General features: G+C 53.6%; 3 protein-coding genes and 1 long non-coding RNA gene across 6 annotated transcripts; 3 read left to right on the top strand and 1 right to left on the bottom strand.

Annotated features, from left to right (window-relative positions):
- Nucleotides 1–700: 700 nt before the first annotated feature.
- KLK10 (kallikrein related peptidase 10) lies at nucleotides 701–5737 on the top strand. Its single transcript, XM_043437762.1, has 6 exons — nucleotides 701–858; nucleotides 1321–1428; nucleotides 2617–2800; nucleotides 3706–3980; nucleotides 4167–4300; nucleotides 5166–5737. Exons 2-6 carry the CDS (start codon nucleotides 1335–1337, stop codon nucleotides 5316–5318), a joined length of 840 nt encoding a protein of 279 aa, XP_043293697.1. The 5' UTR covers nucleotides 701–858; nucleotides 1321–1334; the 3' UTR covers nucleotides 5319–5737.
- LOC122421609 lies at nucleotides 1457–9715 on the bottom strand. Its single transcript, XR_006263525.1, has 4 exons — nucleotides 9524–9715; nucleotides 2600–2785; nucleotides 2148–2202; nucleotides 1457–1922 (listed from the first exon to the last, which is right to left on the bottom strand). It is a non-coding gene; the product is annotated as an uncharacterized LOC122421609 (long non-coding RNA).
- Nucleotides 9491–16039, top strand: KLK9 (kallikrein related peptidase 9). Its single transcript, XM_043437766.1, has 5 exons — nucleotides 9491–9622; nucleotides 9759–9915; nucleotides 12418–12683; nucleotides 14462–14598; nucleotides 15254–16039. The coding sequence occupies exons 1-5, from the start codon at nucleotides 9580–9582 to the stop codon at nucleotides 15404–15406; spliced, it is 756 nt and encodes a 251-aa protein (XP_043293701.1). The 5' UTR covers nucleotides 9491–9579; the 3' UTR covers nucleotides 15407–16039.
- A 994-nt stretch (nucleotides 16040–17033) lies between these two features.
- KLK8 (kallikrein related peptidase 8) lies at nucleotides 17034–22931 on the top strand. Of its 3 annotated transcripts, none has more exons than XM_043437764.1 (6): nucleotides 17034–17163; nucleotides 17580–17657; nucleotides 18112–18271; nucleotides 18459–18607; nucleotides 20604–20737; nucleotides 22724–22931. In XM_043437764.1, the coding sequence occupies exons 2-6, from the start codon at nucleotides 17588–17590 to the stop codon at nucleotides 22877–22879; spliced, it is 669 nt and encodes a 222-aa protein (XP_043293699.1). In that variant the 5' UTR covers nucleotides 17034–17163; nucleotides 17580–17587; the 3' UTR covers nucleotides 22880–22931. The 3 variants fall into 3 exon arrangements, with proteins under 3 accessions (XP_043293699.1, XP_043293698.1, XP_043293700.1); XM_043437763.1 differs by having other exon boundaries at nucleotides 18459–18718; XM_043437765.1 differs by lacking the exons at nucleotides 17034–17163; nucleotides 17580–17657 and having other exon boundaries at nucleotides 18131–18275; nucleotides 18459–18718.
- Nucleotides 22932–25735: the final 2804 nt, after the last annotated feature.

The raw sequence follows: 25735 nt of genomic DNA, 5'->3' as shown, positions 1-25735 counted from the left end.
TGGGTGGTTAAGTGGACCTTGCTGCGTGGCCTCCCGTGAGTCACTGCCCTCTCTGAGCCTCCCATTCCTCACCCGAAATGAGGGAGTTGGCTGAAGTGTCGTGGGATGCCCCTTGCAGCTTTTGGCCTCCTGTGACTCATGGGCCTGTCTGTCACCTGGAGACACGCAGGTGGCAGGAAGGATAGGAAGTGACCGCACAGGGTGCGGAACCTCCCCCTACACACCGGGGCCGGGACACACAAGGACACCACTCTGGCTGTGGACGGGTGCGCGCCCAGGCACAGAGCATCCCTCTGTGTCCGCACCTGCCTCTTTGTGCATTCTTTTCCTTTTGTCTGTCTCTTGCTCCCACTCTTTTTCTTTCCATCTGTCTTATCGCTCTGCTTCCCTCTTTCCAGGTCAGCCGTCCGGCTTTTCTCATTACGTCACTCTCGGTATGCATTTCCCTGTTTACTTATTTCCCTCTCTCTCTCTGCTTACAGTCATCTGTCTCCAACGCTATGCCAGTGACCCCCGGGGAACTTCTGGGGATGTGGCCCCCCTCTCTCCTCACCTAAGAAAGCTTCTGGGAACACCGGACCTGGGGAAACCCCACGAAATCCAAGTTCTGAAAGGGTGTTTCAGGCACTAGGAGAAGCCTGTATTCCCGGGCCCCTCCCAAAGCAGGAATCTGGGGCCCAGCCTCACCCACTGCATAATTAGGGAGAGGGATAGGGAGTGGGTACCTCCCTGGGGGGAGGGTGGGGAAACAGGCTGTTCGGGGTTAAAAGGGGAGGCCTGCCCAGGGGTCCCTTGGCAGAGGAGTCCAGCGGCCCACACGGCAGGGCTGAGGCACGTCTTCCCCTCCACGGCTCCCAGGTGAGTGGCACGCACCTCACCTTGGTGGGGGTGGGTCGCCAGAGCCCAGGTGGGCACCTTCGGGTGGCGGGTAGGAGACTTGTTGGAGACTCAGCTTCTTTATCCTCTTTATCCTCTGAGCCTCGAAGCTCCAGCCCATTTATATGAAGGAGGGCAGGAACTCGAAGCGCCGAAAGGTTGGCACCCGGGCCAGCCCGGGCCAGCCCGGCCCGGGAGGGCGCTGCCCTCGGGCGTGGGACGGGGAGTGAGGGAGGACGCCAGAGGGGCGTCATTAGGGTAATTGGGCCCATCACTGGCGGTTCAGGCCCGAATCGCCAGGCTACCCACCCCTGCGCCGGTCGACCTTAGGTTAAACGGGTCCCTGCCGGTTGGGGTGGCCCAGGATGCGCGGACGGGCAGGCAAGGTGGGGGTCTCGGATCCGGCAAGTGTTTTGAACTGCCCGCATCGCTGCTCCTCCCCAGCCTAGGTCCTGGCCATGAGACCTCCACATCTCCACCTCTCCGCCGCCTCCGGCGCTCAGGGCGGCCTGGGGAAGCTGCTGCTGCCGCTACTGATGGCGCAATTCTGGGGTGAGGCGGGGAACCAGGCTTGGAGGGGGCCGCCGGGGAATGGGGTGAGCAGCGGGCGGGTGGCGGGGAGGCGATGGGAGAGTGGGCTGTTAAAACCAAACCTGTTGCGCACTTCTCCTCCCCTTGGGACCCCCAGCACTCACTCACCGGTCCGGAAAGGCCCGGCCCCAAATTAGACCCGCCCCTCTTCTAACTCCGCCCTAGCTATCCCAACGCTTTTCACTCCGCTAGGATCAGTACACCCGCCACTTTGTCCTCGCCTTTCCCCTCCCCGCCCCTTCTTACTCCGCCCTATTTTAATCCCAAGTCTTTTTTTTTTTTAATATGTATTTATTTATTTGGCTGCGCCGGGTCTTAGTTGCAGCACACAGCTGCAACTTTTAGTTGGGGCATCTTTTTAGCTTTGGCGTGTGGGATCTTCAGTCGCTGCTGGCGAACTCTTAGTTGAAGGCTGTGGAATCTAGTTCCCTCCAGGGACTGAACTCCTACGCCCTCTGCATTGGGAGTGTGGAGTCTCAGTCACCGGACCAACAGGGGAGTCCCTATCCCAAGCCTTGCTTTTACAGTATTTTGCCCTCACCCCTTCTAACTAACTTTCACCCACCCAACCCTAATTTTCACCCCCGCAGCGCAGAGTTCTATCCCCGCCCCTTTCGCCACGCCCCATTGGCCACGCCCCATTGGCCACGCCCCTAGCCCCGCCTCCTTGTATTCCTGACCTTGTCCTGTACTCGGTTCACTCCTCACTCCTCCAGAATCAGCCTCTTCGGTCTCCTTGCAAGTGAAAGTGAAAGTGTCAGTCGCTCAGTCATCATGCACTGTAGCCCGCCAAGCTCCTCTGTCCACGGGATTTCCCAGGCATGAATCCTGGACTCGGTTGCCATCGCGTCCTCCAGGGGATTTTCCCGACCCAGGGATCGAACGCGAGTCTCCTGCCTTGCAGGCAGATTCTCTCCTGTCTGAGCCACCAGGGGAGGCCCCTTAGGTCTCCTTTCCCCTCTCACGCCGTTCTCCGCCCACTTCCATTCGGTTGCTTCGGGACAGCCAATTCCCACACACGCCGTCGGGTTCAGGCTGTGCACCACCACTCCCGAAAAAGCCCCGTCCTATGGCCCCACTCAGATCCCAAACCCAGTGCTGGCCATACTGCCCTGACTGCTCCGACCCCCACCTGCTTTCTTTCTCCAGTCTCGGAGGCTCTGCTGCTCCCCGCAAACGACACAAGCTCCCGCGTCGTGGCCTCCGGCGCCCCGTGCGCTCACGGCTCGCAGCCCTGGCAGGTGTCCCTCTTCAATGGCCTCTCGTTCCACTGCGCCGGCGTCCTGGTGGACAGGAGTTGGGTGCTCACCGCTGCACACTGCGGGAACAATAAGTAGGGGAAGCTCCTCTGGGGCTCTACGGAGGGGCTGGGGAGACAGGCCCCGGGGGGCGGGGGTGGCAGGGAGGGGCGGGAGCACGTGAGGGTATGGGCCTGCCAGCTCCACGTGGGGGCAGTCCTGGAGGGCTTCCTGTAGGAGGAGAGGTGGAGTTGTGCTGTGACCACGAGGGGGCAGTGTGGTCTTTCTCAGCGTTTCTGGGCCCATCCAGAGCCACTGCCCAGCCGAATCTCTTAGGGTTCCATTTTTCCTGTTTTTGTCGTTCAGTCCCTAAGTCATGTCGGGCAGTTTGTGACCCCATGGACTGCAGCACACCAGGCTTCCCTGTCCTTCATTATCTCCTGGAGTTTGCTCAAACTCATGTCCATTGAGTCGATGGTGCTATCCAACCGTCTCATCCTCTGTTGTCCCCTTCTCCTCCTGCCCTCAAACTTTCCCAACATCAGGGGTTTCCATTTAGGTGTAGACAGTTTTGTGCAGCAGACAGAAGTTGGGGTCTAGTGTGGTTAGGACTTTAGAACTAAAAGAAGTTATTCACCTTGTGAGTCCTCAGTGAAGGAGGAAGAAAAGAGTAGGTTACCCATGGAGACCCTCTGCCCTCAAATCCTGCAGAACTTAGGGACCCAAACCCGTGGTCACACCTCCCCATGCCTCCCACCTCAGGTCTCCAGTTCCCTTCTCCCCTACACACTGCTTCCTCAGACCTAGGAGTCCCAGCCCCCTCCACCTAGACCCAAGAATCTAGGCCCCCAGCCCCTCCTCCCTCAGACCCTAGAGTCCCAGCCCCAGCCCCCTCCCCTGCCAGGACTCAAGAGTCCCCCCCCGACCCCAATGCCTGTACCCTCCTTCCCAGGGACTCAGGGCTCAGCCCCAGTCCCGATGAAGGATCTTCCCTCCCCAGGCCCCTGTGGGCTCGAGTCGGGGATGACCACCTGCTGCTGCTGCAGGGCGAACAGCTGCGCCGGACCTCTCGTCCTATCGTCCACCCCAAGTACCAGCAGGGCTCGGGCCCCATCCTGCCGAGGCGCACGGATGAGCACGACCTCATGCTGCTGAAGCTTGGCAGGCCTGTGGTGCCGGGGCCTCGAGTGCGGCCCCTGCGCCTGCCCTTCCGCTGCACGCAGCCCGGGGACCAGTGCCAGATCGCCGGCTGGGCCACCACTTCCTCCCGGAGAGGCAAGAGCCAGGGGCCCCGGGGGGGCCTGAATCTCGGGGAAGGAGGAAGCGGGGCCAGGACTCCTGGACGGAGGAGAGGCTGGGAGTCTGGGGCCTGGGAGGGGCACGGTCTGGGTGTCGGGACTCCTGGGGCCTGGGGCACTGGGGGCCGGGGCCCCAGGGTTACCCGATGCTTTCTCCCATCAGTGAAGTACAACAAGGGCCTGAGCTGCTCCAGGGTCACTATCCTGAGCCCTAAGGAGTGTGAAGTCTTCTATCCCGGCGTGATCACCAGCAACATGATGTGTGCAGGACTGGATCAGGGCCAGGACCCCTGCCAGGTACAGACTGGCCAGGGAGGGTCTCTGACTGGTGGGAGCAGGACAGGGAGGCTATGGGAAAACAGACACCCCCTACTCCCAGCCCAATTTCCTCCCCACGTCCAGCACTATCCCACTGCTACCCCAACATCAACCCCATGTTCAACTCTACTTCCTTGTGTCCACCTTCTCATGCCCAACCCTGTCTCCAAGTCCACGCCCAAGCCCGTCTCCCCATCCTGTATGCGTTGCTCAGTCATGTCTGACTCTGCCACCCCATGGGCCGTAGCCCTCCAGGCTCCTCTGTCCATGGAGTTTCCCAGGCAAGAATATTGGAGCTGGTTGCCATTTTCTTCTCCCAACCCCTTCCTACCCCATCCTAAGCCACCTCCCCATCCTCAAGCCATTCCTAAATGCCCATGTGCTAAGTTGTTTCATTCGTGTCCAGCTCTTTGCAACCCTATGGACTGTAGCCCTCCTGGCTCCTCTGTCCGTGGGATTCTCATACTGGAGTGGGTTGCCATGCCCTCCTCCAGGGGATCTTCCCAACCCAGGGACTAAACGCACATCTCTTACGTCTCTTGCCTTGGCAGGCGGGTTCTTTACCACTAGTGCTACCTGGGAAGCCCTCCTAAAGTCCAACCCCAGCCTTATCTCTAGAACCTGCTCCATCCCTCACCTACCATGAATGACATGGCGCCATCGCCATCGTATCTCCAACTTCATCCCCACCCCATCCCACCTCAACCCCACCCCAGCCTCAGCTTTATCCCAACCCAGCTCCAACCCTACCCGACCCTTCCCTTCCCCATCACTACCCCAGACCCCTAGGTGGCAGCCTTTCCGTTGGTGTATTTATTTGATCTTTCCTCCCTCCCACTCCCAGAGTGACTCTGGTGGCCCTCTGGTCTGTGACGAGACCCTGCAGGGCATCCTTTCATGGGGCGTTTACCCCTGCGGCTCCGCCCAGCATCCAGCTGTCTACACGCAGATCTGCAAGTACCGCTCTTGGATAGAGAAGACCATCCGCTCCAACTGACCCAGGATGCCCTGCAACTCCTTCTCCACCTGCCTTCTTCCTCTGCCTTCCTCCATCTGGGCTGGGCTCTCCCCCTGCCCCACTCAAATTTCTGCCACCCATGCACACCTGCTAACATCTCTCCTCTTTCCTCACACCCCCTGCCCACTGCTGCTCTCTGCCCGCGCTGAAGCTGAGATGCAGACAGCGGTGGCCAAGATGCAGAAAGCGCTGGCCAAGTTTTGTTCATGAGAAATGAAGATGGTAGTCACTAGTCTCTGAGAGAAGTTATCCATCACCCGACCTGGCCTTCTTCACTGCTACCTGCTGTGTGACCTTGGGCAAGCCAAGTACCTTCTCTGAGCCTCAGTTTATCCTCACTTGGAAAACCGGAACAATGAAGTGCTTACCTCATAAAACGTGTCATGAGGAGACTATAACATGTGCGTGTAGATTGTCATGGAAATTGCCACGTCAAGTATTAACATGGTGGGTGGTGAACTCTGACTAAATGGCACCAGGTCCTGGTGGGCATGTGTGTGATTTTTGTGACCTGGGGAGAAAAGCACAGAGGTAGCCTCTAATCCTAACCACCCTTTGCGTTCCCAGCCCCGTCTATCAGGACTGATGGGATAATCACATTTCTTCCTGTCAAGTTCTGTAGAGCACCCCTTAACCACTTCCTTCTTCCCTCCCACTGTTTCCCATGTTGGGGTCCACCCAACACCTGTTCCTCCTGTCCCAGGACCTGGGCTGTCTCTGAGTCATCTGGTACCTTCCGTGCCTTGCTGGGGCCACGGAAACTCAAGGGACCTCACCTTACAGGCATCTGAGCCTCTAAGACCAGAGGACCCCTCCCTTATCTCAGTTGCTAAGTTTATGCAAAGAAGCCCTCTGAAATTTAAGGGAAATGTTTTGGTTTCTTGGTTAGATCCATCCCCATCCAATTCCATCTCTATACCACATCTCCATTCTCATTGGCTGATCCAACAACCAGACATTCCAACTCCATCTCCTCCCCTCCCCTCCCCCCCCCCCCCCCCCCCTCCCCTCCCCTCCCCTAAATTGGCTTTGAGCTTTTTGCCCTGAAAATTTGGGATGAGGGGATTCTTATCCTCTCCCTGATACTGTCTCTGTGCAAATATTCCCATGCTAGGGGCTAAATGTGACTTCCCAGGTGGTGCTTATGGTAAAGAATCCACCTGCCAATGCAGGAGACACGGGTTCAATCCCGGGGTCAGGAAGATCCCCTGGAGGAGGAGATGGCAACCCACTTCAGTATTCTTGCCTGGAGAATCCCACAGACAGAGGAGCCTGGCGCGCTACAGTCCATGGGGTCACAGAGAGTCAGACATAACTGAGCGCATAGAACAGGGGCTATTATACACAGAATCCAAGCAAAGCTAACAGAAGTCTGGGTGTCTCCTCCACTGAGCCTGGACTTTAGAGTGGTAACACAAGTGGAACACATGCACAATAGAAGTTTCCTAACCTGCATAGGTTATTTTGTTTTCTCTTTCCAACATCAGTTTATTGAGCACCAGTTGTATGGCAGGCTCACTACTGCGTGCTGAGAACACAGTGGTGACCACAAGGCCCCTACCCCGCACCCCCACAGATCCCATGGAAGACTGGGGCACAGCGTTTGAACAGAGTCTACACAGCTCTCTTCCACCGTTTCCCCACCCCTATTAGCACACCCAGGAAACGCCAATGAGGCATATCAGTTGAGCTTATTATGCAAGAATCAGAGTGAAGAAGGTGGGAACTCGAAAACTCGATTCATTTTTAAAGGCAATTCACCCATTCCTTTAGTCACATCATAAGTGTTTATTGAGCTGTGTGCCATGCCAGGTCCTGGAGATGAATCAGACTAGGCTTTACCCTCAAGGAGCTGCTAGCCTGGTCCAGGAGACAGGCAAGCCTTACATTCTTGTCATTCAGGTCCCTGTTCAAAGTCACTTCCTCAAGGAGGCCTTCCAGGATTTCCCTGGCTGAAAGCTTCTCCCCACTGTAAACCTCCGCACTGGTCACTAATCCATTGCTCTGTGTATTTCTTTTGCAGCACTTGTTATAGCAAAAATGATCTCAGTATCTGTTTACTCCGTAATGGTCTGTCTCCTTCCCCTCACCCAGTCAATTCGGGCAAGGACTCTAATTTATTCACTGTGGTTTTCTAAGCACCTAGTCTGATGCCTGACACACACAAGGCATTCAACGCATTGCCAAATTAACAAATAACACAAAATGATCAATGCTGTAACAGAAGAAGGCCCAGGGTTTCCCAAGAGGGCCTGAAGACTCCTTCTGAAGGAATCAGGGAAGGCTTCTCAGATGAGGGGACATATGCATGGGCTTTTAAGGGATAAGTAGGAGTTCACCAAGTAGAGAAGGAAATATATTTCTGTAACTCACTGTGTGACTTGAGCAAAATACTTGAGTGCTATCTCTGCCTCAGCTATCTCCACTGTGAAATAGAGATTAGTTAGACTCTTGTGAGAATGTAGTGAGAAAACATACATGAAATGTTGACCTAACTGCCAGCAAAGAATAAATAGTCAAAAAAAGCTAGCTATCAAAATATTCTTTAAAGCAGTTAGTATGGCACTTAGCACAGAGTGGGTGTTCAGTCTCTGGTCTCAAGGACCTCCCAGTCTGCAGAAAATATAAGGCAACTGTAGTCATGGATGATCTGTATTATGATGGAGGCAGTGCAGGGCTCTGTAGAAGGGGGACAGGCATGTTCATTGAAAGCCTACCACTGTTGTGCTTCATATGTGTTAATCCTCCCACAAACCCCAGTTTGTGTTATTATTGCTACTTAGTAGATGGAGCAACTGAGAGAGGTTCAGTGACTTGCCCAAGATCACACACTTAACAATTACCAGCACTGAGATTTGGACCCAAATGGTCCAGTTCCAGAGTCCATGCTCCAAACCACTACATCCTGGTGAGGTGTACACATTCAAGGGAGCCCAGACCCAGCTTAATCATGAGTCTTACAGCAACAGAATGTAGAAGGGCCAGGGTGGAAGTGCCCAGTGTGGAAAAGATGTACTCTGCCTGGAGGAATCAGAGAAGACTTCCTGGAGGAGGGGGCATTTAGGTTGGGTTGTGAAGGATGAGTAGGAGTTCACTACTAAGAAGGATATAGAGAAAGACATTCACTCATTCAATTAACATCTCCTGAGGCCTCCCATGAGCCCACCCTTGAACAGGGTGATGCGAGGAACACAGAAATGAGTCAGATCTGGGCTTGGCCCTCAAGGGACTGCTCATCTGGTGAGAAGGAGGGATGGGGAGAGAGGCAGGGAAGATGGCATGATACAAAGGACACTGGAAAGAAGGAGATGGGTAGAAAAGAAACAAGACCATGTTCTCAGGACTTAGCCAAGATCTGGTGGTATTAATAGGAAAAGTGTTTAGTACCAGCTAGGTTGGGCACCTGGATCTTTGGGGTGGTAGAGATGTGGAAACGGAAGTAGGTTATGACAAAAGTAGGTTAACCCAGATGGGATCATATTTCTCAACCTCCTGGGAGAGGCCTTTATCCTCGTGGGAAGGGGCCCAAGCCCCGGTGCCAGGGAGGGTTCTGTGGGTGTGCAGCTCCCTTTGTGGTCTCTGCCACTCCAGACAGCGTTTCTGTCTCTTTTTCTTTTTCTCGCTGCATTCTTGAGTGTCTTTGTCTCCCTGTTTTTTGTTTTTTTTTTCTTTCTCCCTCTTTCCCTACCTCACCCCTATCCTGCCGGCTAGTTTGCCTTCTTCCATCTGAGTCCTGATTCTTTCTCCTACTCCTAGCCTGATTCCCTGGAGGTCTTGCTAGGTAACACTCCAGCCTGCCGAGTGCATTGGTCCCAGCCCACTGCAACTTCATTCAAAATGAACTTGCTTCCACCCTAAGACTCCGCCTTAGGGATCTTCCTCCTTTCTCTCTTCCTCCTCCAGGCCACAGAATATCCTGTAACTGGATGCTGCCACCCCGAAGTCAGGGCGAATCAGGGCTGCCCTCTCCGGAGAACCCACCTGAGAAGGACTGTCTCACCCACGGCCCCTCCCCCATTGCGCCAGACCCCTGATGGTGCTCATCCTGACAAAGGGTCTACCGGTGCGGTCTGCCTCCCCACGGCCCCCAGTCAAGGCCCCTGGGCTTCCCCCTCCTCCCCAGGACATGTCCCAACCCAGATTAATCATGGGGCGGCCCCAAGGAGGAAGACAGTATGGCTTACCATAAAGAAGCAGGGACACAGAGCAGAGGCTTGGAGATCCAGGCACCCCAGAGGTCATGAGGCTGGGATTCCTCTGCGCTCTGCTCTCGCTCCTGGAAGGTGAGGTTCCCGCCATCATGCTCCCCTCCATGGCCCCCCACCGGGACCCTTCCATCAGGCCCTCTGTCTAGCCTCTCTCCCCGAGCCCTCCCACCTGGCTCTCTGATAACCCTCCTGCCTCCCGTCCCCACCCCAGGGCAGGGCTGGGCAGACACCCGAGCCATCGGGGCCAAGGAATGTCGCCCCAACTCGCAGCCCTGGCAGGCTGGGCTGTTCTACCTCACCCACCTCTTCTGCGGGGCGACCCTCATCAGTGACCGCTGGCTGCTCACAGCTGCCCACTGCCGCAAACGGTGAGTGACCTGGACCCGGCTGGAGGTCAGGAAAGAGAGAGAGGGCCGGGGACCTCTGTAGAGGAGGGAGGGAGCTGTGGGCAGGAAGCGCCGAGCCTCCACTTCTGTTCCCCAAGTTCAACTTCTAGAATGACGGAGAGTTGACTCTAAATTCTAGCATCCTAGAGAAGCTGGTCCTCAGGGTGTAGATTTTGAAACTTCGACTCTTAGATGAGCTTCCCTGGTGGCTCACACCATAAAGAATCTGCCTGCAAAGCAGGAGACCTGGTTCTATCCCTGGGTCGGGAAGATCCCCTGGAGAAGGGAAGGCAACCCACTCCAGTATTCTTGCCTGGAAAATTCCATAGACAGATGAGCCTGGTGGGCTATAATCCATGGGGTCGCAGAGTTGGACATTACTGATCATCTTCACTCACTCAGACTCCTAGATGCCTAGACTCTGACCTGGAAAAATCCAGAGCCGTACATTCCTAAAATCTTGCATCTAGGATATTTTACACTAATGTAAGTAAATAAGTACATTAGTGATGTTGCTGAATTGGAGAAACATAGATTCAGGGACAGGTAGAATCTGAGTAGTCTAGAGTAGCACTAACCAATGGAAATAGCACTAACCCTAACCACATAGGAAAGCTTAAGTTTTCTACCAGAAACCAAAAAGACAAAAAAAAAAAAAAGTAAAATTAATTTTCACAGCAGATTTAACTTGCCATACTCAAAATGTTATTTCAACATGTAATCAATTTTAAATACTTCTGAATGACATAGTTTGGTCTTTTTTTCTTAATACTAAGCCTTTGAAACCAGGCTTGCATTTTACAAGTATGTTGCATCTCCATTTGGACTAGCCACATTTAAGCGCTCAATCACTGTGTCAGATAGCGCAACCCTAGAATCTTAGATTCAAAGTGCTCTAGCTAGGTTCATTGAGTAGAGAAGCTCATAGTCTGAGAATTTCTGAATTGCGGTGTCCTAGAATACTGTGGTTTGTTGAATTCTAGAATCTTGAACCAAGAGAATTCTAGATTATATTCGTACATGTCTAGAATCTGGTGGATTTACTGTTCCCACATACTACCATTCAAGATTTCTAAAATTCCCGAAGTGTTAACCAAGAGAATTCGAGAGTTTCAAACTGTTTGAAACCTAAATTTTTACATTTCTAAAAATCAAAGATTTCTAGATTTCTAGAATGATGAAATTCTAGTTTTACTGTCCCAGAATGTTAGAACCCTAGGTTTTCATGTCCTAGATTTAATTCAGATAATTTAAAAATCCTAGGCTTTTTGATTCAGGGAAATAAAAAACATTAGAATCTCAAATTCTTAAGATACTAGAGCTTGAGCCTCATAGAATTCTAAAATTGTGGGTTTCCAAGGTATTAGAACCTTAGAATTTTAGAATCTTAGATTCTGGGCATTCTAATAGAATTCTAGAATCTACCTGATGCAGAAATCCTTTTTATATTATCTGGGGAAAGGGGCCATCACTCCTGTTGGATGTTTTCCCTCGAGAAATGAAGCATAGGGGCTACCCAGGCTGCTCTGTGAGAATTTCCCATCATACACCACTCTTTTAGCTCAGGCCTGTACATCAGGCTAGGAAAACAATGGCCACATTTCAGTACCAAAGACAGAGGGGGAGAAGCAGAAATACGGAGGTGCAGGAGATTCAGGAGCAGGGACAAGTCGGGGCTGTGGGGTGGGGTTGGGACTGGTTTCCCAGACCCAGAAACCACGGCAACAGTGTGACAGAGAGGGAAAAGACAGAGCTAACACCTTGCAGTCTTCAAACCCTGAGTTCTCAGTCATTAGCCTGGTCCCTAGTGTCAGAGGCCAGGAGTTGGGGATGGACATGTAGACACCCTGAGGGTCCCTGGTTGCCCAGGGCATGAACCCAGAGCAGAGCAAGTGGGCTCTGACACCGCAGGAAGAGGGTTTGAGACCGGATTTCAGGAAGAAGTGCATTGAGAGATGAGGGATGTAGCAGACAGGAAAAGTCTGAGGCCACGAATGAGCCTAGCTCGGGGATTTTCCATATCCCACCCTTTCCACATACACATACACAGAAAGACACAGCGCCACGCCCCACAGAAGCCACCAGACCTGCGGGTGCAGGTTGTAGGGCTGTCGTGGGGTGATGGGTAGAGGCCTCACCTGCCTCCATGGTTCCAGGGGACCCAGGTCACCACTGAGGCTCCAGGTGGGGCAGAGAGGAAGGTGGTTCACTCGACACGGGGCTAAGAAGAGGTGTGAGCTTTGGGGGAGAGCTAGGAAGGTAGAGGCAGACAAAGGGGTGGAGTGGGAGGCAGGGGCCCAGAGAGGGTGTGTGCCTGGCTTAAAGTCACACAGCACTGTGGGTCACGTAGAGATGACAAGGGCGCAGAGAGGGTGTGTGGCTTGTGGAGGGTCACCCAGCATCCCAGTGGTCAGAATAAAGAGGATCAGGGCGCAGAAGATACCTTGCCTTCTCCCACCTTGACCTCTGACACCTGTCCAACAGGTATCTGTGGGTCCGCCTCGGGGAGCACCACCTCTGGAAATGGGAGGGTCCAGAGCAGCTGTTCCGGGCCACAGACTTCTTCCCTCACCCTGGATTCAACCAGGACCTCACCGCCCAGGACCACAACGATGACATCATGTTGGTCCGTCTGCCCCGGAAGGCACATCTAGGCCCTGCCGTGCAGCCCCTCAACCTCAGCCAGACCTGCGTCTCCCCCGGCACCGAGTGCCTCATCTCAGGCTGGGGGGCCGTGTCTAGTCCTAAGGGTACAGCCTCACCCACCGCAGACACCCTGATGTCTCATGCCGGGAGTCTGAAACCCCTCTCTGTCTCTGTCTCTGCTTTTCCATCTCTATGTTCTATCTGTCTATCGTCTATCTATGCATCCATATATTTCATTAAATGCTATGAATGATAAGATGCACCATTATCTTACAACCCACTAAGAATGAGAAAAAGAAAAACAGGTTTCAGCCATCATTTTCTTACAAGATACACGGAAGTACCTATAGCTAAAAGGACACATTTGCAATCGTTTTCACTTATCTTCTTTTTAAAAAAATTTTATTCTTTCTTATTTATTTTTGGTTTTTGTTGCTGTGCCAGGGCTTTCTCTAGTTGTGGCGAGCTGGGGCTCCTCTCTAGTTGTGGTGTGCAGACTTCTCTTGTTGTGGAGCGCAGGCTCTGGGGTACATGGGTTCAGTGAATGCGGCTCGCAGGCTCTAGAGAGCCGGCTCAGAAGTTGTAGTGCATGGACTTAGTTGCCCCGCCACAAATGGAATCTTCCCAGAGCAGGGATCGAACCCGCGTTCCCTGCACTGGCAGATGGATTCATAACCACTGGACCACCAGGGAAGTCTCCATCCATCCCTGCATGACACCATTTACTGGAAGGCACATCCTGATTTCAGAGATGTTTACATGTGAAAATACATGCATCTCAGAACCGAAATAAGGTCTGTGTCACTCAGAGTCAGAAATCAGCACATCCATTAGTCAAATTTGGCTTCCCACGGCAGTACTGGCTTTCAAAGGGCCATGGAAATAAACAAAAACAAAAACGTCAGTTTGTGGCTGCCAACAGTTAAAACCTGAGCAACGTGATACAAAAGCCAAGTTTATTGATTTGCTTGAAAAATTCAAAACTGACAATGCTGGGTCCGTATTTCTAAAATAACGACCACTGTTGGGCAGAATTTGGCACAATTCAGTGGAGGCTGTGCCCTTCAGCCAACACACGGGTTCTTTGGTTCACTGCATCTCACCCCCAAGGACCACTGTTTCCCTAGACAGCCCCTCCCCCACTTCCCCATCTCTATCTAGTCTTTATCTCAGTCTCTGCCAACGGCTATCTCACTGTAAACGTCTCCTCCCCTTGATCTCACTACTTTCTCCCTGGATGTCTCTTGGTCTGTTTCTTTATTTATTTAAAAATTTTTTTATTGTATTTGTTTCTGTCGCTGCATGCAGGCGTTCTCTGGTTTCAGAGAGCGGGGAGTTACCCTGCAGCTGTGATGCTCAGGCTTCTAATTGTGGTGGCTGACCCAGGCGGAGCACGCACTCTAGAGCACGTGGCCTTCATAGTCGCAGCATGTGGGATCTGGCTCCCTGAGCAGGGATCGAACCTGGGCCCCCTGCATTGGGAATGCGGAGTCTTAGCCAACTGGACCACCGGGGAATTCCCATCTCTGAGTCTGTTTCTCCCTGTTTCTTCACTGCCTCCTCTGAGAGTTCTCTTTCCCCTCCAGTGGTCTCTGTCTCCCACCACGGTCCCTCTTTTTCCCTGTGTGGGTTTTATACCTATCTCTTCTCATCTCTTGGCCCTCTGCATCTTTCTCTGCCTCTGCGGCCCTCTCCCCTTCCTCCCCATCTGTCTCTCCTCCACGCTGTGATTCTGTTGCTCTGTCACTTGTTCCTGTCTTGGAGAGTCTGGAGAGTCTCGTGCTGTGGGGCAGTGGGTCCGTCTTCGGAAAGCGGGGGGAGGGGGAGTGCTGAGTTGGGAGGAGACAGCTGCTGACCTTCTACCGACCTGCTTTCCCAACAGTGGAGTACCCACTGACGCTGCAGTGTGCCAACATCAGAATCCTGGAGCCCCGGCTCTGCCGTCGGGCGTACCCAGGCCACATCTCCGACAGCATGCTCTGCGCCGGCCTGTGGGAGGGGGGCCGGGGCTCCTGCCAGGTGAGACCTGCTCTGGGAAGGATGGGGGTGGGTGTCCTGCAGCAACTCCGGGGTCCTGGGGGAGAAGGCAGTTGGAGCCCCAGACTTCCTAGAACAGAACAGGGAAGGATCTGGGATACCTGGGTCCTGGGAAGGGGTGGGGAGACGGGGAACCAGTCCTGCCAGGATTCCTGGACCTAAAAGAGGAGGGGACTAGGGGTTGGACTCTATGTCCTGGGAGAAGAGGGGTTAGGATCCACGATGCTAGGTCCTAGGGGGAGGTGGGGGCCATGAGATTTTACTCCTGCATCTATGGCCTTCCCAGGTGGTTCAGCGGTAAAGAATCCACCTGCCAATGCAGGAGACACAGGAGACATGGGTTCCATCCCTGGGTTGGGAAGATCCCCTGCAGGAGGAAATGGCAATCCGCTCCAGTATTCTTGCTGGGAAAATTCCATGGACAGAGGAGCCTGGCGGGCTACAGTCCATGGGGTCACAAAGCAACTGGACACGACTGAGCCCGCACAGGTGGACTGAGGGAGGAGGGACTGGAGACCCGGACGCCTGGGTTCTGGAGGAGAAGGGAACTGGAAGCTTCCTCGGAGGAAGAAAATGCCTTGTGTCAGGTCCTGAGTGGACCGGCCTAACCGTTTCTCTGCTCTTGTTACGCGTGCAGGGTGACTCTGGGGGCCCCTTGGTTTGCAATGGGACCCTGGCCGGTGTGGTGTCCGGAGGCTCGGAACCCTGCTCGAGACCCCAGCGCCCTGCGGTCTATACAAGCGTGTGCCACTACCTGGACTGGATTCAAGAAACCATGGAGAACAACTGAGCCCCCGAGCCTTGGACGACCAGGAGAGGAGGATGGGTGCAGGGCTGGCGGATTTGCAAGACTCCAGTCTCGACAGTCTTCGCCCCTGGCCTCAGCTGGCCTGGAGACGCCTTCTGGATATTCAAGTTCCCAGTTTCTGGATATTCAGACCTGGGGTTCCCCGTGAACTGTATAGCTGCCTCCCAGTTGAAAGGAGCGGGGAGACACCTCCGTCCCTCTTGGCCGCATCTCTTGAGTCACCAGGACCTGGCACCGCTCCCACAGAATAGCGTCCCCTGCCGTCTACCTCGGGAAAGACATCCACTAAATAGCTTCTCTAGGTGCTTCCCTGGTGGGAAGAGAATCCGCCTGTCAAGGCAGGAGACGTGGGTTAGATCCTTGGTCTGGGAAAAAGAATCCCACGTGCCCGGGATTAACTAAGTCCGGGAGCCACAACAACTGCGCCTGCGCTCTGGAGTCCAGGGCCTGCAACTGCTGAGCCCACCGCGCCCGCCGCAGCTACGGAAGCTGGGGCACAGACAGCCGGGGCTCCACAACAGAAGAAATGCCCAGGCAGCAAGGAGAATCCAGCACAGACCCAAATAAATAAGTTAATTAATAAACAGCGTCTCCCTCCAGAGCTTTGTCCAATGAGATTTCCCCTTACGGCCCCACCTCCTTCGTCAGCGACCCCGCCTTACTGGAGGGTCCCTTCCCCCAAGTGGAACTCAGGCAGTGGGTCAGTCTCTGCCCACTCCCCCCATCCCGCACCATGGCCCCTTCCTGGGCGTGTCCAGGGTGTTCATCTTGGAGGGGAACGACCGAGAGGAGAGAAGTTGGGAGAAGGGCTCAGTCCCGCCCGATCTAAGGGATAATTTTGCATTAAACGTGCGGAGTCCTGCCTTCCTTCTGCCGGTTTTGTAGGATAAAAGATGGGCATCGGGTGCGCGATAGAGGGCAGAGAGGGAACACGGCCGCTGCGTTGCAATTCCCATAAGCCCGGAGTAGGTCCTGCCTAGGTCTGTCTCCATCAGCCCTATTGCAGCAAGGCTCCTGGGCTCTGCTTGGGCCGGTCCCGTCGCCCCCAGGGGAAGGGGAAACCAGGTCACAGCGCCTCCCAAACCTGCCTTCCCGGAATCTGGACCTCGCAGGGGGCCGCCAGAGGGCGGGGCGCCCCGCCCTCAGAAGTTGGGACCCAGAAGACGGTCTTGTCTCCCATTCAGGTTTTTGGCAGCCCCCTCCTCCCACAAAAACCGAGGCTCCGAATTTCTCCTTCCAAAAAAAAAAAAAAAAAAAACAACCTTAAGAATTCTGCCTCCAGCCCCTTCTTCCTCAGACCTCAAATCCAGGCCTCCATCCCCCTCCTCCCTCTGACCCAGGGGTCCGGACCCCCAGCCCCCTTCTCCCTCAGACCCAGGAGCCCAGGACCCCAGCCCATCCTCCCTCAGCTCCAGAAGTCTGGGCACCCATTCCTTTCTGTTTCAGCTCCAGGAGTCACAGTACTAAGCTCCTTCCCTCCAAGACCTCAAGAGCTGGCGATTCCAACCCCTGCTCCCTCTAGATTTCCCAATCAGCCCCCCAGCCTCTCCTCAGCCATACCCAGGGTTCCAGTTCCTCAGTGCTCTGCCGGCTCCCGGGTGGGAGGAGTCGGATGGGGAGGCGGGCTGTTCCGGTTAAAAGGCTCCAGGATCTTGTACCAGACACGCAGTGCTGAAGCACTGGGAGCTCTTCCTCTGGGCCCGAATCAGTAGGTGACCCCGCCCCCTGAATTCTATAAGGTGAGATGCCAAAGTTCTCAGGCCCAGGGTATCAGACCCCTGCCCCCTCCCCCAGAACCTCAGATCCCTTCTTCCTTGGAGACCCAGCAACCAGCACCCCAGCCCCACGCTCTCCAGGACGTGGGAGTCTCAGCTCCCAGCTGGTTCTTCCTTCAGACCCAGGAGTCGGAGACCCTGACTCCCTCCTTCCTTGGAATGTGGGAATCCAACCCCATGGGCTCCCAGCAACTCAGATTCAGCAATCTGGAGCCCCATCTCATTCTTCAGACCTGAGACTCTGGGTCCTCAGCTCCTGCTTCCTGCAAGACCGAGAAGAATGGTTCAGGGTCTTGTTTCTCCCCACCTCAACCCCGAGATCACTAGGGTTTTGGTCTCCTCCTTCCTCCTCCGCTCAGCCCTGTCCTCTCGTCTCCCAGGCCCCACCATGGGATGTCCCTCACCTGCTACAGTCTTGATCTGGATGGTCCTGCTCTTGCTGCTGGAATCCTGGGCAGGTGAGTGGGCCCGGAAGGCATCGGTGGAGCACGTGAGCCTGGGGGGACACCGTCATGGTGGCTGCGTGGGTGCCTGTGGCGGCGTGTGGGGAGATGGGGAGTGTGAGATGACATGCGGGAGCTCCCGTGGGGTTTCCAGAGGGTGGAGGCCTGGTACACGTGGCGGCAGCTAGGAATGTGTTAGTCTCTGCTGGGTATTGCAGCAGCGCACCAAAGCCAGTGGGGCTGCCTGCCGAGGGGCGCAGACATTCACGCGCGTCTCCGGGGCGGGTGCACGCAGGCTCAGGTGTGTGACTCCGTGTCTGGTGACTCATGGCCTTCCACGAGGGTACGTGTGCATCTGTGCAGCAGCACGTGCAAGCCGGGTGGCAGACGCCAGAGGAGGGTGTGTGCGTGTGTATCTGTTTGAACCCACCGCGTTTTCCTGCCCCAAACTTCCCCCTCCTGCCTCCAGGACACTTGAGGGCACAGGAGAGCAAGGTGCTGGAAGGCAAGGAGTGCAAGCCCCACTCTCAGCCGTGGCAGGCGGCCTTGTTCCAGGGCGTCCGGCTTATCTGCGGGGGTGTTCTCATAGCGGACAACTGGGTTCTTACAGCAGCCCACTGTCAAAAAAAGTGAGTGGATTCCTGCAGCAGAGGTGGTGGAGAAAGAGCGGGCTGGGGCTTCGCTTCAGGAGGGGTGAGCTGGGGACTGGGTCTCTGAGAATGGAAGTCTGAGAGAAGAGGGGACTTGGGTCTCAGAGAGGAGGGGGCTGGGAGCCCGGATCCCTGCCCGGGTGCCCAACCACCCCCATCATCACAGGAAATACACGGTCCGCGTGGGAGAGCACAGCCTGAAGAATAAGGATGAGTCAGAACAAGAGAGGGCCGTGGCTCAGTCCATCCCGCACCCCTGCTACAACGACAGCAACAACGACCGCAGCTACGACGTGATGCTCATTCAGCTACGTGGTCGGGTACCCCTGGGGCCCAAAGTGAAGCCCATCAAGCTGGCGGATCACTGCCCGCAAGTTGGCCAGAAGTGCACCATCTCAGGCTGGGGCACTGTCACCAGCCCCCTAGGTAGTGGGAGGGAGAGGAGGAGCTGGTTGGCCCAGTGGACCCCAAGCCATTGGTGACGCTTTGCCTCTAGAGCAGATGAGGAAGGGAACGTGACTGTGAGGTTGACAGTCACGGGTGGTCCACATTAGAAACCTTCAAGACCAGAATATTGATAGGCATGATGGGGGGAAAAGGAAACAGATTGTTTAATAGGGCTCAGAAAAGTGGATGGATGAATGAAGAGTGGATGAGTGAATGCATGCCTCCTTTAAGGTGGAGAGTTATGAGACTTTTTGTGGCACAGAAAGTCAAAGTGTTCGTCACTAGTCGAGCCTGACTCTTTGCGACCCCATGGACTGCAGCCCGCCAGGATCCTGTGTCCGTGGAATTCTCCAGGAAAGAATACTGGAGTGGGTAGCCATTCCCTTCTCCAGGGGATCTTTCCGACCCAGAGATTGAACCCGGGACTCCTGCATTGGCAGGCAGATTCTTTACCGTCTGAACCACCAGGGAAGCCCTATTTTGTTATTCAGAGTTTTACGTAATCTTCACAACAGACTTGGGATACAGGGACTCAGTGGCCAGGAAAACAGGCTCCCTCTTCTCCATCTTGAACCCAAGATTCTGGCCCCAGATCCCGTCACAACCAGGAGTCCAGGCCTTTTCTCCCCCAGGACACTCAGTCTAGATACCCAGCTCCCTCCTTTTTCTTGACTCAAGTCTGGACTCCACTGAGGTCCTCCCTCTGGGACTTCAGAGTTCAGAGAGGCCTTTGCCCTGCTTCACAATGAAGAGATTGGGGCTCAGCTCAGAGGTGATGTGATTTGCTGGGAAAGCAAAAATCAGGCTTCATGTCCCTGCCTGTCTGACTCCTAAGAAAACAATGGGCTGCTGTGGAAACCTATCTGCTCATGAATCAGGCAGGTCAATTCAAATCATGGCTCTGCCCCTTTTCTCTGGGCAAGTCCCTTCCCATCTCTTGACCTCAGTTTGCTCAGCTGCAAAATGGGGATAATTATCCAATAGGTTTCTAAGCTCCACGAGGGCTCAGATTATATCTGTTTTCTTCATGGTGTTCTCCTAGTGTTCAGGGTGGTGACTGGGATACAGTATGTGTTTGGTAAACACTTGTTGAAGAAATGCATGGCTGAAGGAATGAATGACTCCCTCCTTCCAAGAGCTCATGTGAGGATTAAATGAGATTCTGGGCATATATCTTCTGGTACATAGAGGTACCAGGTAGAATTTTTCCCTCTGAAGTCTGTTTTTCAAAGGTTAATAAGAAAAACTAGTTCCAGTGCCCATCATCTATTCAGCACTTATTTTGTGAGCATCTGATATCCCCCAGGTATTGTACCATACAAAGCCTTGTGGAGTTGCATGCAGGTGGGGGAATAGACAATAAACAAATATATATAAAATGAAATATTAGGTGGAGCCAAGTGCTAGAATGGAATATTACAGGGGTGAGGTGAGAGGAAAGGGAGTAATGGAGATGTGGTGTTGTAGTTAGAATAATCAGGGAAGGCTTCTAGGAAGAGGTGATATTTGGAAGAAGTAGGACCGAGCTGAGATGGAGGACCTGCTGGTCTGGGAATGGGAAGACTGGAAAGATTCAGAGGTGTCACAGAGGGGCGCTTCCAGGCCCCCCAGTCACCGGATGCTTCATTTGAAAATGACCTCAGGGCAAGAAACAAACAGTAGGGTCCGAAGGTCCTTCTCTGGGTGGAGAAAAAGAAAGAGCAGGGGCTGCGGCTTTCCTGTGATGAGAGGAGAACGTGCCCTCCAGTGAGATGTCTCAGAAAGCCCTGTGCAGCTGTGGGTGTACAGACAGGAGGTTAGATCCCAACAGGGATGGAGGGAAACGATTGCTGTCTCTGGCAACTTACAACCTCTGCTCCCTCAGAGAATTTTCCTGACACTCTCAACTGTGCAGAAGTAAAAATCATTCCCCAGGAGCAGTGTGAGAAAGCCTACCCAGGGAAAGTCACGGATAGCATGGTCTGTGCCAGCGACAGCAGTGGGGCTGACACGTGCCAGGTGAGTGCCTTCGGAAACTCCCTCTTTTTTTTTTTTTCTTTTTTTTCCATTTATTTTTATTAGTTGGAGGCTAATTACTTTACAATATTGTAGTGGTTTTTGTCATACATTGACATGAATCAGCCATGGGTTTACATGTATTCCCCATCCCGATCCCCCCTCCCACCTCCCTCTCCACCTTCCTCTGGGTCTTCCCAGTGCACCAGGCCCGAGCACTTGGCTCACGCATCCAGCCTGGGCTGGTGATCTGGGAAACTCCCTCTTTTATTTACCTATTTCTGGCTGTTCTGAGTCTCCGTGGCTTTGCTCGGGCTTTTTCTAGTTGCAGCAAACTGGGTGGGGGGTGTGTGTGTTGGGGGGGCGGGGGGCAGCGGGCTTCCTCTTCGTTGAGGCGAGCTGCCGAGCACAGGCTCTAGGCCCGTGAACTCAGTAGTTATGGCGCCCGGGCTTAGTTCCTCTGCAGCATGTGGGATCTTCCCGGGCCAGGGATCAAACCTGAGTCCCCCACATTGGCAGGCAGATTCTTACCCACTGGGCCACCGGGGAAGTCCTGAAACTCCCTTCTTCCCTCGCTCGCCTTGCAGAGATGTGGGGCTTGGCAGTGGGGCGATCCCAAAGAGTCAGCACCCCTGTCTCTACAAAGTGGGAAGCGCGTTCAGAGGCTGCACAGCGCAGGAATCAGGATAATTGAATCGTCCTTGCTGTTTCCTTGGGAACGCTTGCCAGCCGGGGAAGGTGCAGGGAGGAGAAAGGAAGTCCATGAAGGATAAGCTCCCTGCCCTCTTTCCCACTGTTAGCACCTGGAGTTTGTGCTGACTTTCCCGATGATCGTAGAGTGAGCTCCCTTTCTCCGGGTCCTGACTGCGTTCCCTAGCATGGCTGACTTCTCCTATGACTGGTTCCTTGGGGAGCAATGCTGTCTTCCCAACTGGCCAGAGGATGGCACCGTTGATTTCGGGGCTCCCTCAGTGGGCTCCCCATCCTCAAGATGACACATCTTGGGCTTTGCCATTGATGGAGCACTCTCTAGTCTACTGGCTGCAAGTTCAGTCCTCAGGGCTCCACTTGGATTTGTCCCCGCCCCCTTTGCTAACGATTGGTCCCTGAAGACAATGCTTCAGTGCTCCCTTTCCTATTGGCCAGGAATAGAATCATTCCCTTTCCTATTGGCCAAGAACAGAATCATTTCCATGAGTAGCTCCTGCTATGGAAGCTAGTCTTTTCCCCATGATTGCTTAGAGACAATAATGTCTCCCCACATACTCCCACCTTTTTCCCTTGGGTGTATGTATATCCGCAAGAACCCGGCTCCTTTCTCCTGTGTTTTGTAACTAGATGATCTCTTCAAGATTGTCCAGGAATTCTTGTCATTACCGTTCAGTCTCTCAGCCGTGTCCCACTCTTTGCGACCCCATGGACTGCAGCACGTCAGGCTCCCCTGTCCTTCACTATCTCCAGAGTCTGCTCAAACTCATGTCCATTGAGTCAGTGATGCCATCCAACCATCTCATCCTCTATCGTCCCCTTCTCCTGATGTCCGCCTTTCCCAGCATCAGGGTCTTTTCCAGTGAGTCGGCTCTTCGCGTCAGGTGGCCAAAATATGGAGGAGCTCAGTCTCCCTGATGCAATTGCTACTCTCTGCTCTCTGGACTGGATACAAAGATCCTATGCCGGGGAACCAATCACGTGACAGAGATGGTAGGAAATGCTGGTGTCTTGTTTCTCTTAGTTGCTCAGTCCGTCCGACTCTTTGTGATCCCATGGGCTGTAGCCCCACCAGGCTCCTTTGTCCAGGGGATTCACCAGGCAAGCATGCTGGAGTGGGTAGCCATCCCCTTCTCCAGAGGATCTTCCAGACCCAGGAATGGAACCCAAGTCTCCTGAATTGTGGGCAGATTCTTTACCATCTGAGTCACCAGGGAAGCCCAGGAAATGCTGGTAATAGTTGAGCAACTTAGGTGAAAATCTTCTATTCTCCCCTTCTAGGGGGATTCTGGGGGCCCGCTGGTATGCAATGGCGTTCTCCAGGGCATCACATCATGGGGATCAGACCCCTGTGGGCAGCCTGAGAAACCTGGTGTCTACAGCAAAGTCTGCCGCTTCCTGGACTGGATTAAGAAGACCATAGGCGGCAGGGGCTGATCCCAAGACAAGCTCTAAATCTCCCTCAATAAACTCACGACCTCAGCCTGGCTCTCTGCCTGTCTGTGCTTTGGCCCTCCTGGGAGGGGTGGAGGGGCAGAGGGTCTGCACCCCGGAGATGGAGAGATGAGAATCCCCATGGTCACTCTGCCCATCACCACTGTCCAAAATTGTTCCCCTCCTTTTTTCTGGGAGGACTTGGAGAAATGGGAGGTTAATTCAGAGGAGAGAGAAGATGTAGGGATTTTCAAATGTCCAATGGACTGGCCTGCGAAAGACCATTAAAAGAGTTGCTGTTCATTTTTTTTTTTTTTAAGCAGCTAAACTTACTAAGCTCTTGGGGGAGATGTTGCTGTTGTTGAGTTGTTCAGTCTTGCCCGACTCTTTGCGACCCCGTGGACTGCAGTAAGCCAGGCTCCCCTGTCCTTCACTATCTCCCGGAATTTGCTCAAATTCATGTCCATTGAGTTGGTGATGCCATCCAACCATCTCATCCTCTGTCATCCCCTTCTCCTCCTGCCCCCAGTCTTTCCCAGCATCAGGGTCTTTGCCAGTGAGCTGGCTCTTCCCATCAGGAGGCCAAAGTACTGGAGCTTCAGTCCTTCCAATGACTATTCAGGACTACCTTTAGGATTGACTGGTTTGATCTCCTTGCAGTCCAAGGGACTCTCATGAGTCTCCTCCAGCACCACATCTTGAAAGTATCAATTCTTTGGTGCTCAGCCTTCTTTAGGGTCCAACTCTCACATCTGTACATGACTACTGGAAAAACCATAGCTCTGACTATGGGGAGATTTCTCCTTATAAACTGTGAGCTATGCAGACTAGGGTCCAGAAAATATATGAATAGCTAACATATGCACCCATGAGCATTCATGAGAATGAGGCAGCACAAAAGCTGAAAGGACCTATTTATGTCAAGGAGCTTTTGCATACAAGTGGCTGAGCCACAGTTCAAACTGGTTTTATGCATAAAGGGAGATTGACTGGTTTAGGTGCTTAGGAAGGCCTTGAAGATGATTCATAATATTGGAGGAAGTGACATGGATATCAGAGTCTCAAGTACCTGAATTGATGTGCATGTGTGTGTGTATGTGCTCAGTCATGTCCAACTCTTTGCGACCCCGTGGACTGTAGCACCACCAGCCTCTTCTGTCCATGGAATTATCCACAGCAAGAATACTGGAGTGGGTTGTCATTTCCTACTCTAGGATATCTTCCCAACCTAGGGATCGGACCCACGTCTTTTGCATCTCCTGGATTGGCGGGTGGATTCTTTACCACTAGCACCACCTGGGAAGCCCACCTGAATTGGTGAGTTAGGTCAATCATCTCTCTGTTCCTCTGTGACAATTTCTCTGTCTCCCTCCCTGCTCTCTCTGCCTCTGTTTCTCTCTCTTATATGTGTGGACTGTTTCTCATCTCGGCTCATCTCTTTTCTTCTCCCGTGGATCTCATTTCAGCCTCTATGGACAAATGTCTTCACACTCAGGGAACATAGTAGCCTCAGACAGGCCCAGTTCAGCAAACCCAGCAGAAACAAAGATCTCTTTTCTCCCAACATCTTAATATGAATCCCAGGGAAGAATTCTGATTGGTCCAGCTTGAACTGAACCCCCCCATTGATTGGATCAATCATTATTTCTAGGGAGGAAACCATAATCTTGGCTTAACTGGACCATGTGTCTATACCAATGGGTGGGAGTGTTTTGGAAAACTATGATTAACAGTTTCACCAGAACTATATGCGTGTGGGGGCAGCTTTCCATAAGAAGTGGGGGCTGATAATGAAAAAATTGGGGAAGGGAATCCCGGAAACCAGAAACAATGGGCTTTTCGAACCTAAGACACTGAATCAGAAAGTTCCAGGATGCCAATGTCCGGGACGCCTTAGGGCAAGGCACAGCCGCAGGACAGAGAGGTACCAGTGCTCAGCTGTGATGGTGAGCCGGATGATGAGTCTTCAGGCAGAAGACCAGGACAAGAGTCTGAGGGCAAAGGAAGTATGGACCGGGTGTCTGGGTGGGACTGAAGAGCAGGACTAAGCACAAAGGGCAGACACAAGAGGGCTGGGATTTGGGGCTCCGGCCAACATGGGGACAAGCATCATGAATAAGTCCATGGGGTTCCCAGTTCATTTTGAGCCAAGAGAGGTTCTGAGCATAAGTGACAGAGAAATTTCCTTCTCAGACTGGGTCTGTGTGATGGTGATGGGTGCGTGTCTGCTAAGTCGCTCAGTCGTGTCCGACTCTTTTCAACCCCCTAGACTGTAGCCTGCCAGGCTCCTCTGTCCATGGGATTCTCCAGGCAAGAATCCTGGAGTGCGTTGCCATACCCTCCTCCAGGGGATTGTCCCAACCCAGGGAACAAACCTCTCTTCTGTCTCCTGCATTAGCAGGTGGGTTCTTTATCACTAGCGCCACCTGGCATACCTTGGGCAATCCTCAGCATTCCAATTCTGACCCTTCTGACTCCTTAGCTATTGATTTTCCACAAGGATTCTAACTTTTTTTTTTTCCTTTTCTTCTTTGGCAGCATCTCATGGCATGTGGAACTTCCCCAAGTGGGGATCGAACCCACACCCCCTGCAGTGGAAGGGCAGAGTCTCAACCAGTGCACCGCCAGGGAAGCCTCAATTCTAACTTCTTTTTTTAAAAAATATATTATCTATTTATTTGACTGTGCTGGGTCTTCGTTGCTGCATAGACTTTTCTCCAGTTGCGGTGAGTGGGGGCTCCTCTCCAGGTGCAGAGTGCAGGCTTCTCACTGCAGTGGCTTCTCTTGTTGCGGAGCACAGGCTCTAGGCTCCAGGGCTTCAGTCGGTGTGGCCCTTGGGCTCTAGAGGACAGGCTCAGT

Source organism: Cervus canadensis, chromosome 18 (genome assembly GCF_019320065.1).
Source record: "Cervus canadensis isolate Bull #8, Minnesota chromosome 18, ASM1932006v1, whole genome shotgun sequence".
Taxonomy (NCBI): domain Eukaryota; kingdom Metazoa; phylum Chordata; class Mammalia; order Artiodactyla; family Cervidae; genus Cervus; species Cervus canadensis.
This window is presented reverse-complemented; position numbering and strand designations above follow the sequence as displayed.